Raw genomic sequence first — 14,986 nt, 5'->3', positions numbered from 1 at the left:
AGCATTACATGCTGAGACCAACGCATTTTTACAAAAAAGAACGCTTTTTGCGCCTTTTTAGTTGAGGCTTATGCATCTTGGGTGTGTGATTCTCAAGTTAGAATTGGTTAGAAAATTTGAACTATATGTTTGTATAAAAGAAATTTCATAAAATGAGGTTATTTCGAAACAATAATTCCTTTTCAATTAAAATCCAATAAATAATTCATTTTTTTCTAATACCAAATTTAAAAGACTAGATTACATCATACTTGTCAATTATGTACATATTCAAACTGCATTGTCCATAATTACAAAATTACATATATAGATTTTTAAATTACATATGATTTCAAATAATAGGTATAACTAATACTGTGATTACATATCTAAACCAAAACCAATCATGTACATAGATAAATGTGTGATTACATACATATTCAAACCAAATTATCCATAATTACAAAATCATGTGTATAGTTTAATTTCAAATGATAGATGTGGTATATACTTTAATTACATACCCATATAATTACAAACATTTAAATCAAACCAATTACAATATGCATATTAATTGGTTTGAGTATCGAACCAAACCAATTATGTCCATATAGGTACGTAATTACATATATATTTGAAATAAACTGTCATAATTACCTAATTACATATATAAATTTCCAAATTATAGTTTTAATTACACAAATAATTACATAATACATAATTTAGTTTTAAAGGAGAGACACCAATACCATAACTACATCCGTATTCAAACCGAGCTATCAACATTTACATAATAATGTTATAGATATATAAATTATATTACGTAATATAGTTTTGTTGGACTCAATATTTTGATGAATGACTAAACATTATTTGTTTAGCGAAGAGTCATTGAAGAATTGGTTAGATATATATAGGTGTACCAGTATAATAGATGCAATGATAGATACATTGTTAGATGCTTACACAAATTAATATTGAATTATTAAGAGAACATATATTAAAAATTGTGTGAAATAGTTTGTGACTTTTTTCTTTTTAAATATTTTAGGATTAATATTTAAAAAATAAATGTGAAGTGTCAATAATTTCTCTATTTATCATAAATACATAAAAAAAATTCATAAAACAATGTTAATTTTAAATTTTTAATAAAATTATAACTTTTTTTTCCCAACTCTCATAATCTTTTAAAAGGAAAAAAACACCGAAAATGTGGAAATATGCCCATAAGTAAAACTACAGTATTCAAAAATTGAGATGATAAAATATATATAATTTTTGAAATTTTAATAGGCTGTGTAATATTCATGGAGATGGAGATGAATTTACTTAACAATATTTAATAAATCAATATATAACAATTTAAATTTAATAAAATACAAAAAATGAAATAAAAGCCTTACCCCATATGGGTTCCAAATGCAGCTTCCAAACATCAAATCGAAAGTAAAATACTAAATTGTGAATCTATAATAGCAAATCTTCAATACATATTACAAATTAATTAAAAAGATTTAATGAAAATAAAATAGATTTTGGGTAAAATATATATCCATTTCTCTCATTTTATAACTTATTCGAACGGTCACCTGCCACCTGTCACGACGAATGACCACCTGCTGCTGCCATCCTCCAATACTTTCCTTACGTTTGCGAGTGAAGCGAAGGAGAAAAGAATAGTTATTGGGTGTCAAGGTAAATCTTGCCGGATGAAGCAACGAATTTGTCACGTGTCACAGTTCCAGCGGATTGACACGCGTCAATACTCGAGTGACTAACTAACAAATCTCGCTAGACTAATCAAAAAATCATTTTACATTGGCTTAAGAAGGGCAATCCAAACCAGATCATCCGGAGTAGGAGCAGAGCCGCAATCGCGAGCCAACGGACACAGCAGTACTATCGCCGGCTGGAGATTGAGGATTGAGAAGAGGTGGCAGTGATCGCAAAAGCGTGACTTCGTGACTCTAGAGAGAGAGAGAGAGAGAGAGAGATGTCGAAGACACTGGTACAGCCGATAGGGCAGAAACGATTGACGAACGTTGCTGTGGTACGCTTGAAGAAGCATGGAATCCGTTTTGAGGTTGCCTGCTACAAGAACAAGGTTCTTTCATGGCGTTCCGGGGTGTAAGCAACTCTCTTTTTCTCTCTTTCATTTCACTCTGTCTCGCTCTGCGAAACCCTAATTTTTCTTGGTGGGAATTAATGTGTTCTGGTATTTAATTACCCTTTGTTATTTGAAATTTAAGAAGAGACCTATCTATCGAGCACGCACACAAGCCTATGATTGTCCGAAAGTATTTGGCTACCTTTGTGTATTAGCGGTAGTTGCATACATGCATTCACAGTTTAAATCAATAAGATCAAACATTTTAAGGTCAAAACAGTGAATCCGTGATACTGGTTTGGCCTAGAAAGGTATAATTTATTTGAGTTCAGAGATGAGATCATAAGAACCGCTGTGTAGTCAATCACACAGTGACTTTGGCTAGAGAATCGAACATTAGTTGCTATGAAATTATAGTTTATGACTTCATGTAAATAGAAAATATGAGAATACATTATGAAAATTGGGGCAAAAACTCAATAGATTGCGTTGTGCTTTTCCTCAAGCCATTTTCTTTTTTGCTGTATTGTTCTCACAAATTCACAATCCGTGTTTGTGGATCTCTAGCCAAGGGCTTGTTGTAAAGGTTATGGTGACACTACCCAATTTTGCAAGATCTTTTTCTTCACTGTAATTTGAACTGTGCATGCCCATCAAGTTGATTATAGTGATTGGGGTAAGGAAAATATTTTTTTTTCAATCATTTGTACATCTTTGGAAGCACTTCCAAGTTCCAACATGTTGTTTTGTTTGGATGAGCTATATCTTTGTCACTCATCAGCCCGAAAATAAAATTGTTCAGTTTGAAAATGATTGTCCGAAATTGAAAGACAAGTTTAATATTACCAAATTTAATAGGCATTCCTTGCCTACTGGGGTTTAGTTATTTTCAACTCATATAAGTACTTATTATTGAGGCTTTAATGTACATTGTTGGTCCACAATGTAGCCAATCACACTTTTTTTTATATATATTTTTTATAGAGCGAAAGTGGATGAATAATTAGATAAAGAAGAATGTACGAGAAGGAGAACAAGAAATCCTCCACAACAGAAGATAAAAAAGGAGAAAAATAAAAAATAAACAAAAACAATGTGACAAAACTCAAACAATGAGACTAACAAAGCCAATCAATCCCATCGGATATTAGAAAACCTCCCTCATTTAAAACACCTAGCAAATGCACACGAAAGCAAGGCCAAATAATGAATCTTCTCCCATAACATTGATGTGATCAAAATTTTTTTTTCCCATTATACGAGCATTCCTTTCAATCTCTAAACCCCACACACCCACAAAGTATGAGCATCCTTCCTTTTACCAAAACCAATAAAAGATGTGGCCAAAAAAATCCTCCGCTAGCTCTGAACGAAAACCCAATTTTCTCTCAAAAAACCAAAAAAATTATTACATATATTCCAAGCCATTAAGCAGTGCAAAAACAAATGAGATGCTATTGCAAAATTATCAAGACAAAGAAAACATATATCAGGAGTAAGTGCCTTTGAAGGTCTCCTACACTGCAACAGATTGTTGGTGTTCTCTTTTAAGAACAACCAACCAAACAAAGGCCTTGATCTTTGAGGGAACTTTGGCCTTCTGGATAATTATATGGATTGGAAAGGAAATGTTAGCATTGATCAAGTAGTCACAAAAAAGATTTGCAAGAATAAGCCCCTGAAGAGTCTAAAGACGAAGAACATCTATCCAATCCAAAGGACAACAAGTCTCTAATAACATCAACAAGGAAGACAGTTCCTCCACCTCTCTATCATGAAGAGTTCTACGGAAATGGAAGTCCCAAGAAAATGAATGACTTTGAGAAATAAGAAAGAATGAAATAACCTTATTATGACCTAAACTCAAACAATAAAGACGAGGAAAAGAATATAATAAAACAGCATTACACACCCTAAAGTCTTTGCAAGAACGAATACAAGAACCATTACGTAAGACAAACTTAGTGTGAGGATCAAAGAGGGGCTAGACCTAGGCAATACGCTTCCACGGGCTATCCGAAGAACATCTAATTCCTAAATTAGTATCCCAACCATTCACATGCATATTGAATTTACTTTTAATGATTTTATGCTAGAGAGAGGAGTCCTCTAAGGGAAACCTCCATAACTATTTAGCCAAAAGAGAAGTGTTTTTAGACACCAACTTACCAAGACCCACGCCCCCTCCAACCTAGACCAATCTTCCAGCTAACAAGATGATCTCTTTTATCTCCAGCCCCCCTGATGAAAGGAAATCTCACATGAACTTCTCAATATTACAAGCTATCCCCACCGGAATTCTGAAAACAGACAAATAATAAAAAGGGATACTAGCAAGATAAGTTTGAGTAATAGCAATATGACCCCCTAAAGAAAATAATGCGCCTTTCCACCTATCCAAATGTTTAGAGACTCTCTCCACCACCAGATACCAAAAGACCATAAAACTAGGATTACCTCCCAATGGGACACCTAGGTAAGACAAGGGCCAATTCGAAAGACCATGTTAGATTATCACTTTCCCTAAAAGCTTAAATTGTTAGGTTGTGGGCCAACAATGTATATCGAGCTTTAACACTTCTCTGATCCCCACAATAGGGGACTACTCAATTGGGTCTTGCCTTTAAGGAGGCCCAACACAGAGTTTTTTGGGAAAGGGTCCCATCCTTCAATATCATGATTGGCTCAATCAGGCCAAATCATGAATGATATATTATGATCGGGTCAACCAGGGTTATGGACGTCAAGTCCCCTCCTATGCTTCATCCTATCATTGATTTGGTCCATTTCCTTGCCTAATAGCAAAAGTCAGATAATGGGAAGGTGGATATACTGCCAATTAATGAATTCCAAACACCCTTTTCAATTCTTCAAGTCAAACAAAAAGGGATTCAGCATTCAGTGTGTCATTAGGGTGATTTTAGTATGGTTTCGAGAACAGGTCAGGAAGAAATTGATGATAATAACAAAAGCATTAGACCGGTGGTTGCTTTGGGTTTGGCAGAGGGATCAGAGGCTGGTATATCCAGGAGAAATAGAAAAATAGAAGAGGCATTAGGTACAAAATCTGATGTTTTAGGTTTTAATTCTAAAAAATATGAGGGCTCTAAAGTTTTCGCTTGTCGGAAGGCTGCTTTGATGGGTGCAAAAATGAAGAAATATATGAAGAGAAGAGAGAGCAATCTGGTGAGATGAGGCCAAAGAGTATAAGGAGAGATTCTGTAGGGGAGTTGAGTGTTGTGGAAGATGCACTAGATAAGAGGAAGGATATAGGAAGTAAAGGAGTTTGCGAAGGAAAGGAGGTTAATAATGGGAGAATTTTCAAATATTGAGAGTGATGACTTAGAGTTTGAGTGTGATGGGGGTTTGTTGTTGGATGAGATTCGAGAATAATATGGTTATGTTTCTGATTCTTGCGATGATCTCGGGGCTGTTAGGTTGTGGGCCAACAATGTATATCAAGCTTTAACAAACCACAAGCCACTTACACCTTTACATCAATTTATTGTCTGTTTGTCGCAAATAATCTTATTCCCATAATGTATGTTATTCATTTTTTGTTTAGCACATTATGCCCATTGGACTGCACTTCTGAAGGAGAGTTAAGGCTTGATATTCTTTGTTGGACCATAAACTGACAAGTGACAACTTAACACTTTTAGGCAGATATTTAAGAGTTATGATTTGAATTTAGTTTCACTTCAGATCCTGGCTCCGCCTTGGTGCGATGGCAAGTGCCTCCACCTCGGTATGGGGGTGGTCTCGGGTTCGAGACTTGGGAGCGGCCTCTCCAAAAATGGGGGTAAGGCTTGCCGACATCCACCTCTCCCAGACCCCACTCAAAGTAGGAGCCTTGTGCACTGGGTAAGGCCTTTTTTTTTTTTTTTTTTCAGATCCTGGCTCTATGTTTTTCTACGTAAGAGATCGTTTGGTGATGCTGTAGCAGCAGCAAGGGAGATGGACAGAACAGCAATAAGGATACTGCAGGGCTAAAACAGGTTGAGAAATAGATAGGAGAGGTGAGAGGAGGAGGAGGAGGAGATACAATTTTTTTTTTTTTTTTTTTGGGGGGGGGGGGGGGCAGACACACGTTCACTTCAATTTTCAAATTTACAAAACTACCTCTTACATGATTTTTTCATACCCTATTTGTAAGAAACCCTAAATTACAAGAAATTTACACAAACCCCTAAAGGTACATGAAATTACAATAGAACTCCTAAAAAGACGTGTTACAAACAAAATCCCCCAAATACAGAAGCTTGCAAATGAACTAAACACACATGGGTTTAGAACCCAACAACCACGTGATGCAATCCTTCTGAATTAGTCTCCGACATGGGACTACCCATGGTCCAGCTTCTTGTCCTCATCGATTGCCTTCTTTTGGAAAAAATCGGCCTCAAAATTTGAAATATTGGAGGATAAAAAATAAAGAAGCAATGAACTTGGACTCTTTGAATGTCAGTGCTCAAATGATGCAAGAAATCTTGTTCTCCTGGTAGCACCAAATAAAGAAAAAGTTGAATTGAGAATTGACATCAGTGAACACCTTGGGAATGTTGAACTCAATAATTAGAATGTTTTGAAGAATTTGTATATCTTTAACACATGCTTTCCTTGCTTTTAGCATTTTCATGTTGTGTAACTTTGACATGATCAATGTTGTTAGATTCTTTCTCTTGGTTGGTTGGTATAGCAGATTTCAAAATGGTCTTCTTATCATCTTAGTGAAAGGTGTGTGTTCTCATGTCTTTTGAGTGATACTCAAATCATCCAACCAAGGAGGACCAAGGAGTATGCGGCCAATATTGATGGGTACGACATCTCACCAAACATTATCAAAGTAGCCACCTATTTTTGTAGGAACTGAACACCTTTAAGGCCTTCGCTAACATGTAGTGTTATAAACCCAACATGTCTTATAAGGTTGTGGGTGAGGTTCAGGATGAAGTCGCATATGAATGACATCATTTTTAGAAACCACATTTAGAGGACACCTTCTAAATGGCAATTTTGGGCATTCCTTTTCCCAATAATTTGTCACTATGCTGCTATATACACACATATGCAAACATTGCGACTATATTTCACCTTCACCAAAGGCCCTTCACACAATTTAACCACAATTCTCATTCTATCATGTAAAACTATGAGCTTTTCTTTTCCTTTTTTTTTTTTTAATATTTAATTTTATGTTTTGCTTTTTTTCTTTTTTGGTTTTTTTCTGGGTGATAATAAAAGAAATTGTATTTGATTGAGAAAGAGAAGTTACAATGTAAGGGAACAAGAAATCTGCCCCCAAAAACAATAAAGCAGAAAAAAAAAAAAAAAAGGAAATAAAAGAGAAGAAACAAAAAAAAAAAAAAAAAGAAGAAGAAGCAAAAAGAGCAATTAACCATGAAAACCCTTTTCAATCTCTTTCAATTGTTATTCACCAAGCACTTAAGATTTGCTAGCTTCCTCTAACCCTTTTTCGCTTTGTACTTCACCTCAACAAAACGCACTTCCATTCCTCCAGCATCACACATTTTTATATCCAATTTATCCAATATCTCTTCGGCTTCTAAATCCTTCTTAGGAATCACCTCCACTGGTGTAGGTAAAATTCCATCATTGCACTGGAGTAGGGTTGCGTTAGGTAGCTGATAGTCATTGTAAAACTTGTTAGATCCTTATATCATGAATCCTTACCAAATCCACCTGGGTCAAGGGAGGAAAATGCTCTTGATTGGGTGAATTGGAGGAAAAGGATTCATGTAGCCGACCCCAACTAATGGGACTTAAGGTTGCTTCTTGTTGTTGTTGTTGTTGTATTGAAGATCAACATGTCTAAGAGTGGGTTGAAGTTATGAATTTGGGGGGAGGTGTTTAGAAGTTTTTGCTTCATTGCTCATTGCACAATTTTAGGTTGGCCTTTGACTTATTTGGGCCTTCTTCTTGGTGGAATCTTAGTTCGTTTATTTTTGGGTTCCAATGGTGGAGAGTGGGTAGTAGGTTGGAGGGTTTAGACTTAGAAGAGGGCATATTTGTCCTCACAGGGTCACATTATTCTCATCAATGTAGTTCTTTCTAATATTTCCATGTACTTTCTTTCCCTTTTTAGAGTTTCTGCAGGAGTGGCTGCTGCATTTGAGAGGCTTATGAGGGTTTTTTTTGTGGTTGGGTATTGGATTGGAGAAGAGAGATCATCTTGTTAGTTGGTATAGGGTTTTAATACCTAAGTCACAAAGGGTTTTGGGCTTTGGGAATTTAGTGTCTAAAAAGGTTGGAAAATGGTAATGGAGGTTCCCTATAGGGGCTGATTCCTTATGGCACATGTTTATTAGAAGCAAATATGGCTTAATAGAAATGATTGGAACTTGGGATGCTAGAGGCACTAGCATTTGTTTTCATGCAAATCCTTGGAAGTTTACTTCACTGGTTACTGACACTTCTATCCTCTTACTCATTTTCAAGTTGGCAATGGGAATCTCATTTGGTTTAACGAGGATGTTTAGGTGGGTGAGGTTTTATTTGAATATTTAGTCCACAGTCTGTTCAGGCTATCCTTCATACATAGTGCTCCAATTAATGCATTTTATTCATTGGGAGAGAGGGGGGGGGGGGGGGGCTCTCTCTCTGTCTCTTGGGACTTTAATTTTTTCAGAAATCTCAATGAGGGAGAGGTTGATGAATGGCCATTTTTTTTTTTGTTGAGTGCGCTCGAATCTTTTTGTTCCTCAAATGGGGAATGATTCAAGGATTTATTGGGGATTCTTTTTTTTTTCCAATGAACCTATTTCTTTCTCAGTCGTTGAAAACACCAAACCTTTATTATTTTCCCTTGGACTACTTTGTTTGGAAGGCTAAGGTCCCTGAAGATAAAGGCTTTTGTGTGACCTTTGACTCTTAATAGGCTTAGTACCAATGATTTGATGTAGGTGAGGAGGCCATATAAGGTTATCAATCAGGATATCTGTATTATGTGTTTAGAGGCAAGTCCACTTGTTTCTCCATTTTTGGGTGGCTAAGCAACTTCAGGAATTGGGCTGATCTGTTTTCTTTTTTTCGTTGAGGCATTGGTGCTGCCACTGATTGTTGATGCTTTCTTGTTTGTGTGGTATATAGGCTTTAGAAAGAGTGAGAGAGGGATAGTCTTATGGATATGTGTTGTGTTTGCCTTTTTTGGACCTTGTGTAGTTAGTGCTAGGATTTTTAATGGCAAAGAAACTCCTTTGCATCTATTATGGGATAGAATTGTTTTCCTTGCTTCCTTCTGGGCTCATTCTTTGGGCTTCTTTTTGCTAATTTTCTTGGCTGATCTTTATAGGGATTTGAGAGGGGCTCTAAGTAACTGTTTTTGTGTGTATGCCTTTGTTTTTGGTAGGATATCTTGTCGTCCACTCCTTGTAACTTTCTTTCTTTTCTGTTTTGAAGTGCTTTATCCATCCCCCCCACCCCCCCCAAAAAAAAAGCGAAGTTAAATTGTTGCAAAGAAAAAAAAAATCCAAAATGTTGTGATGTTGTGTCTAGAATCAATTTCTTGCAGAGTTGCAGTTCTCTAAGTAGAGAGAGGGGCTGGGAATTTTAATTTTTTAATCACACGCTAGCTGCCGGTGAAGGTCCTCTGGTGATGATATTTTGGCTGGTGGTAGATCAAGGGGTGTTGGTGTGTCAAAATAGCTTTGGCAATGTCCGAACTGGTAATGCGGTGACCAGAAAAAATTCAGATGGCACATGAGACTACACATCTTATCAGATGGTGATGAAGTTTGGGGAAAGGGCTGTTAAGGTTCTCTGTTGGTGGTGGAGGTGTCACAAAAATGTTAAAAGTAATGTGATGTTCGAAAGCAAGGGGCAGTGAGTGCTTTGTATGCTGTTGCAATTGTAAAATTTCTCAGATTTGAAACAATGGTGGCAGCAATGGAGATCCTGTGATTGTGGTTTGGGTTGGGATGACTCTTTGATGGTGATGTCTATGGCGTGGATGGTTGTGATTTGCTTAGATACCAAACTGATGCAGGATAGTAACTGCAAAAAAACAGTTAGAGATTTTAAAGTAAGAAAGAGAAAGTGGAGAAGTAAAGCAGAGGAGGAGGGAGGAAGAAGAGGGAGAAGGCTGCACGAGAGGGAGAGGGATAACCAGTCTGAATTCAAGTCATTAACTGTTTAATTCAATTCTCAAACAAAGTTTGTATACACCCGGCATTGCAACTTGTCTAAAATTAACTAAACTTCAAAAATAACCAAAGAGTTTCAAACTAAAGTAAAAATCTTAATTTCTAGTGCTGTGGGTACAAAGGGCTTGTGGCAATAAAAAATACAGAAACTGGATTGAAGAATCAATGTCAGGATTAAAATTTCCAGTATTCCAGCAAAAGGGAACATGCCAAAAATGTCTTTCAGCTTCTGTGCATGAGTCTCTTGTCCTTCAAACTTGGTTGTTTCTTTCCCTCCAAGCACACCAAAGCCGGTAGATTGGGGGCAACTTCTTGACTGTCTCCACTAAACTGCTCCTGCCCTCAGGTCCCAGCAATTTAAAAGGGAGAAAACAGTGGCTGGCACTATGCACCTAATCCCAAACCAATGCCAAATTAGACAACCAAATCTCTCTACGCATCCTGTAGTGGAGTATAAGATGATTTATATTTTCTTCATCCTCTTTACATAAACACTAAATTAGACACTTCTCCTCTTCATCATTTTATGAATTTAGTAAAAATGTGTACATTGTGTATAATTACTATAGGCACATCACTAGTTTGTGTTTGTCATTTATTATTTTGAGTTCATACCAATGGGCTCTGTTACATGTTTTGCATTATAGCTTTATGTTATGTTATGTTTATTGCATATATCTTTTGATTTTGAAAATTAATTTCATGCACTGATTACTTGCATAAAATATGCTTGATGATGTGTTGTTTTCATTTTTGTATGAGAACCCAAACATGATACTTGTAACAGCACACACTGATTTGTTGTCTAATCTATAACGACTTTTTTTTTTCCACACTCCTTAGCGGGGTATGAATGTGCTGCACATTCATTTAATTCTCTCCTGCTTTCATTTAACATCATTAAAGACTTAAGGCCTTAAGAATGTAAAGTTTTACCTGCTTCATTTGTACAATTTTTGAAACAGTGAGAGAGATTTGGATGAAGTACTGCAGTCACATACTGTTTATTCAAATGTTTCAAAAGGAATTCTTGCCAAATCAAAAGATTTGATAAAGGCCTTTGGGACAGATGATCAATCGAAAATATGTTTGGAGGTCAGTGAATTCTGCTTTTAATTGCTTTTACAATATGTTACTTTAAAACAATGCTCATGTTTTATGAGTTAACCAGCTTATAGTCTCTGGGTAATTTCAGTTATATTAGAAATATACTAGTAGATAGGCCCGTGCAGTGCATGGGTAAGGAGTCCAATAAATGCATATTTTAAATCGCATGGTTCATTGTAATGAATATTTTATTTATATATTTAAATGTACAAAAACATGTCGGTTGGTTGTATTTTTTTATGTTTTTTTTTTTTTTTTAATTTGAAATCACTAGAAATTAGGATTGGCACTTTGAGGCCAAAGAAGGCCTTTTGTTCTGCTTACATATGTGTGTGTGTGTGTGTGTGTATGTATGGTTAACTGATATCTTTTATGGAAGTAGATTCTGGAGAAAGGAGAACTTCAAGTTTCAGGGAAGGAGAGGGAGTCTCAGTTGTCTAGTCAGTTTCGAGATATTGCAACAATAGTAATGCAGAAGACCATCAACCCAGAAACTCAGCGTCCTTATACCATAAGCATGATTGAGCGGCTAATGCATGAAACTCATTTTGCTGTTGATCCTCATAACAGCTCAAAGAAGCAGGTGATCTCATTTGTTGCTTTAGATTAGACTTTCTACGTTGCTCCTTTTTTTTTTTTCCCTTTCTTTTCTTGGTAATTGTTAGATTACTACTGTACCTAAAAGCTTAAGCTATTAGGTTGTGTGCCAACAATGTATATCAAGCTTTAACACTACCCTACACGTGCAGCCCAACAGCACGTGGAGAGATAAACACACAATGGATAACACTCATTACAGGGAATACAATAATTTTTTTTAGCACCACATTATAGACATGGGCAGCGAGACTAGAACCCAGGACCTCTCGAGAACCAGCTCTAATACCATGTTAGATTACCACTTTATCTAAAAGTTTAAGCTATTAGGTTGTGGGCCAACAATATATATCAAGCTTTAATAGTAGTCATGTTGTACTTAGTTGTGATGCCAGATGAACGGGCAAATTTTTCTCTTTGTTGTACAAGGATTTAATGGCCATCACACTGCTTTTGCGACTCAGCATTTTCACATTCAAGTTTTCTGCGATTAACAACTCTCCTTTCTACTTGAAGCTCATGTCTTGTTAAGGCTTTAAGCTTGATTGTTCAATTTTTTTATTCTTTTTAATAGGAATAGTTGAAGATCCATGATTTTTAAGTTGGTGGTTTATCTACTGGATGATATGTTACTGCTCCTATGGCCCTTATTTGAAATCCATGCAGTATTTGTGCCCTGTGGATTTATGTTTTAATGTGAGTTCTCCCCCAGGCACTTGAAGTAATCCGTGAGCTTCAAAAGCACTTTCCCATAAAAAGGTCTCCAATGAGAGTGCGGCTGACTGTTCCTCAACCTAATTTTCCTTCTCTTGCGGATAAACTCAATGCCTGGAATACGAGCACCATTTCAAAGGATGAATCTGGAAGTCAGCTCTCTGTTGTAAGTTTAAATCTCGGCCTTAAAAGCACATAATTTCTTGTGATAAAAATTTTATTGTTCATTAAGTGTTAAGTTTTTGAGCAAAAACAATTGTTAAATTTTGTTTTATCCTTTTTTTTCTTTTTTTTCCTTTTCCTGCCTTGGATTTTGGCAGTAACTTGCTTTTTCTTTTGTCCTTGATCAAATTCAAGTATATGGGGCTTTACATGTTCTCTCACCTGGCAATTTAAGCAAGTGATTTGTTTGTTCCTTCATATGGAACTCATAAAATATTGCCTATTCTATTTCTGGTGTTTTGTTTCTTTTGATTGTTGCTGATTCAAACTGGGGAAAAAACTAGTGAAAGAATATAAATTGTTTTTGGATCATGAATAAAGTGTACAATTCTTGTTTATTTCATTATTTTTGTTACAATGATTGTTTTTAACTATGCTGGCCTCAGGGTGAAATTAGGGAAATAATCAAATTAAATGGATTATGAATACATAGCTATGCATAGTTGCCTCAAAATTGTTTATTTGGAGGTTCAAGCTCAACCTAGAAGGAAATCATGCTTAGCCCCAATTAGCCTCAATGCAGCTGCACTAAACTTGCTCTATTGTTTATAAAACCTGATCCAGTCCCAGCCTTTTCCACCCCCCTATCGGCACCCTGGCTTCAACCACTACAATCTGATCTTGCTCAGGCTTGGTTTTTTAACAAAATTCAAGCTTTAAAATCAACCACAAGCTTGCAGAAGGCATCATCCTGTAGCAGGCTTAAACACATTACTTTATGTACATTTCATGATGGTTGTTATGTCCATGTGCATGTGTGTGCGCGCATGTGTGTGATTATGATCTATGTTTTCCCCTTTCTTGAGTTTAAAAACTTTCTATTCATGACTTTGCAGACTTGTGAAATAGAGCCAGGTTTTTTCAGGGACTGCGATTCCTTGGTGAGGAAGCTGCAGGGAAGATTAGAAATTCTGGCAGTTTCTGTGCATGTGGAGGGAGATACTCAGGTGGATGATTACGATGAGTACGAGGGTATGTCATCAAGCGTACCCAAAGAGTCAACTGATTCTGTGCTCCAACTTGGTGAAAGAATGCAGAAACAAACTCTCCTCCAAGGAAGTGCAAATATTCAGGCACAAGTGAAGCAAAACAAGTGCAGCACATGCAATGCATTTGTCGGAGATTCGTACAGAGAACACTTTAAGAGTGATTGGCACAAGCATAACCTAAGGCGCAAGACCAGGCAACTTCCTCCCCTTACTGCAGAAGAATGCATGGCTGACATGGAGATCGCTGACTCGAAGTCGGATTTAAAGGATTATTCATTTTGATGTTGGGGGGTTTTCTACTAGCACTAGTTGTTCCCTGTACAAAAACATAAATTTTACCAACAACTTTATGCGTGTATTGAAAGTAAGTATCTAGTATTTCAACTGCCTTTAGTACATTAGGTTTACGTATGCTTCTGAATCTTTGGGAGATTGAAGCACTTGCCTTGCCCTCCTGTTGAAATCATAAAAAATGTAAGAGAGAGCATGGATCCTTTCCTAAAAAATGCAGAGGATCCATAAGTAGATTTGTTGCACCTTGGCAATGAGTAAAATGTGTTCAATTTGTTGGACACAAGGATTGGAATTTTCATCTGTAAAAACAAAAATATAGTGTTTGAGGGCATTGATTTCTTTCTGTAGATTTGAATTTATGTAGATTTGAACAAACTTATCCAAGTGCACCCCGATTCAAATTTAAGTTTTACATTGCAAAATTCTAGACATGGGGAAGTGATTTTCAACTTGCTATGATGTCCTCTTTCCAAAATTGTGGTGATCCAAATGTATTGCTGTGAACTTGTTTTACCCTTCTAGGTTATATTTTGTTTGTAGAATGTCTATTTTTAAGAACAAAATATCCATAGGGAAACAGATTGTTAATTTATTTTACTAAGAAATTAAAGTAAAAAATTTGGTAGCGCTAGAAGCAATAAAATTGTCTTTTTCAAATTATCCATGACTAATCATTATCATCTCCAAATTAGCTTTTGACTTTACATCTTACTCTTATTCTTTCATATCTCCAATCCCTCTTTTTGTTCCATCCTTTTTAAAGTGACAAAATTATCTTTCTCAAAATACTGACTTTATATTATCCCTAAATG

At 36.1% G+C, this 14,986-nt stretch overlaps 1 protein-coding gene across 1 annotated transcript; it reads left to right on the top strand.

Moving 5' to 3' along the window:
- The first annotated feature begins 1,649 nt into the window (after positions 1–1,649).
- Positions 1,650–14,580, top strand: LOC131161938 (uncharacterized). Its single transcript, XM_058117975.1, has 5 exons — positions 1,650–2,109; positions 11,217–11,346; positions 11,741–11,941; positions 12,668–12,835; positions 13,728–14,580. Exons 1-5 carry the CDS (start codon positions 1,976–1,978, stop codon positions 14,160–14,162), a joined length of 1,068 nt encoding a protein of 355 aa, XP_057973958.1. The 5' UTR covers positions 1,650–1,975; the 3' UTR covers positions 14,163–14,580.
- The last annotated feature ends 406 nt before the right edge of the window (positions 14,581–14,986 follow it).

This window comes from Malania oleifera, chromosome 8, assembly GCF_029873635.1.
Source record: "Malania oleifera isolate guangnan ecotype guangnan chromosome 8, ASM2987363v1, whole genome shotgun sequence".
NCBI lineage: Eukaryota > Viridiplantae > Streptophyta > Magnoliopsida > Santalales > Ximeniaceae > Malania > Malania oleifera.
This window is presented reverse-complemented; position numbering and strand designations above follow the sequence as displayed.

Coding starts and splice junctions, on each gene's coding strand:
- LOC131161938 (XM_058117975.1), top strand. CDS start 1,976: ATGTCGAAGACACTGGTACAGCCGATAGGGCAGAAACGATTGACGAAC. Junction 11,347..11,740: donor AATCGAAAATATGTTTGGAG/GTCAGTGAATTC, acceptor TTATGGAAGTAG/ATTCTGGAGAAAGGAGAACT. Junction 11,942..12,667: donor ATAACAGCTCAAAGAAGCAG/GTGATCTCATTT, acceptor GTTCTCCCCCAG/GCACTTGAAGTAATCCGTGA.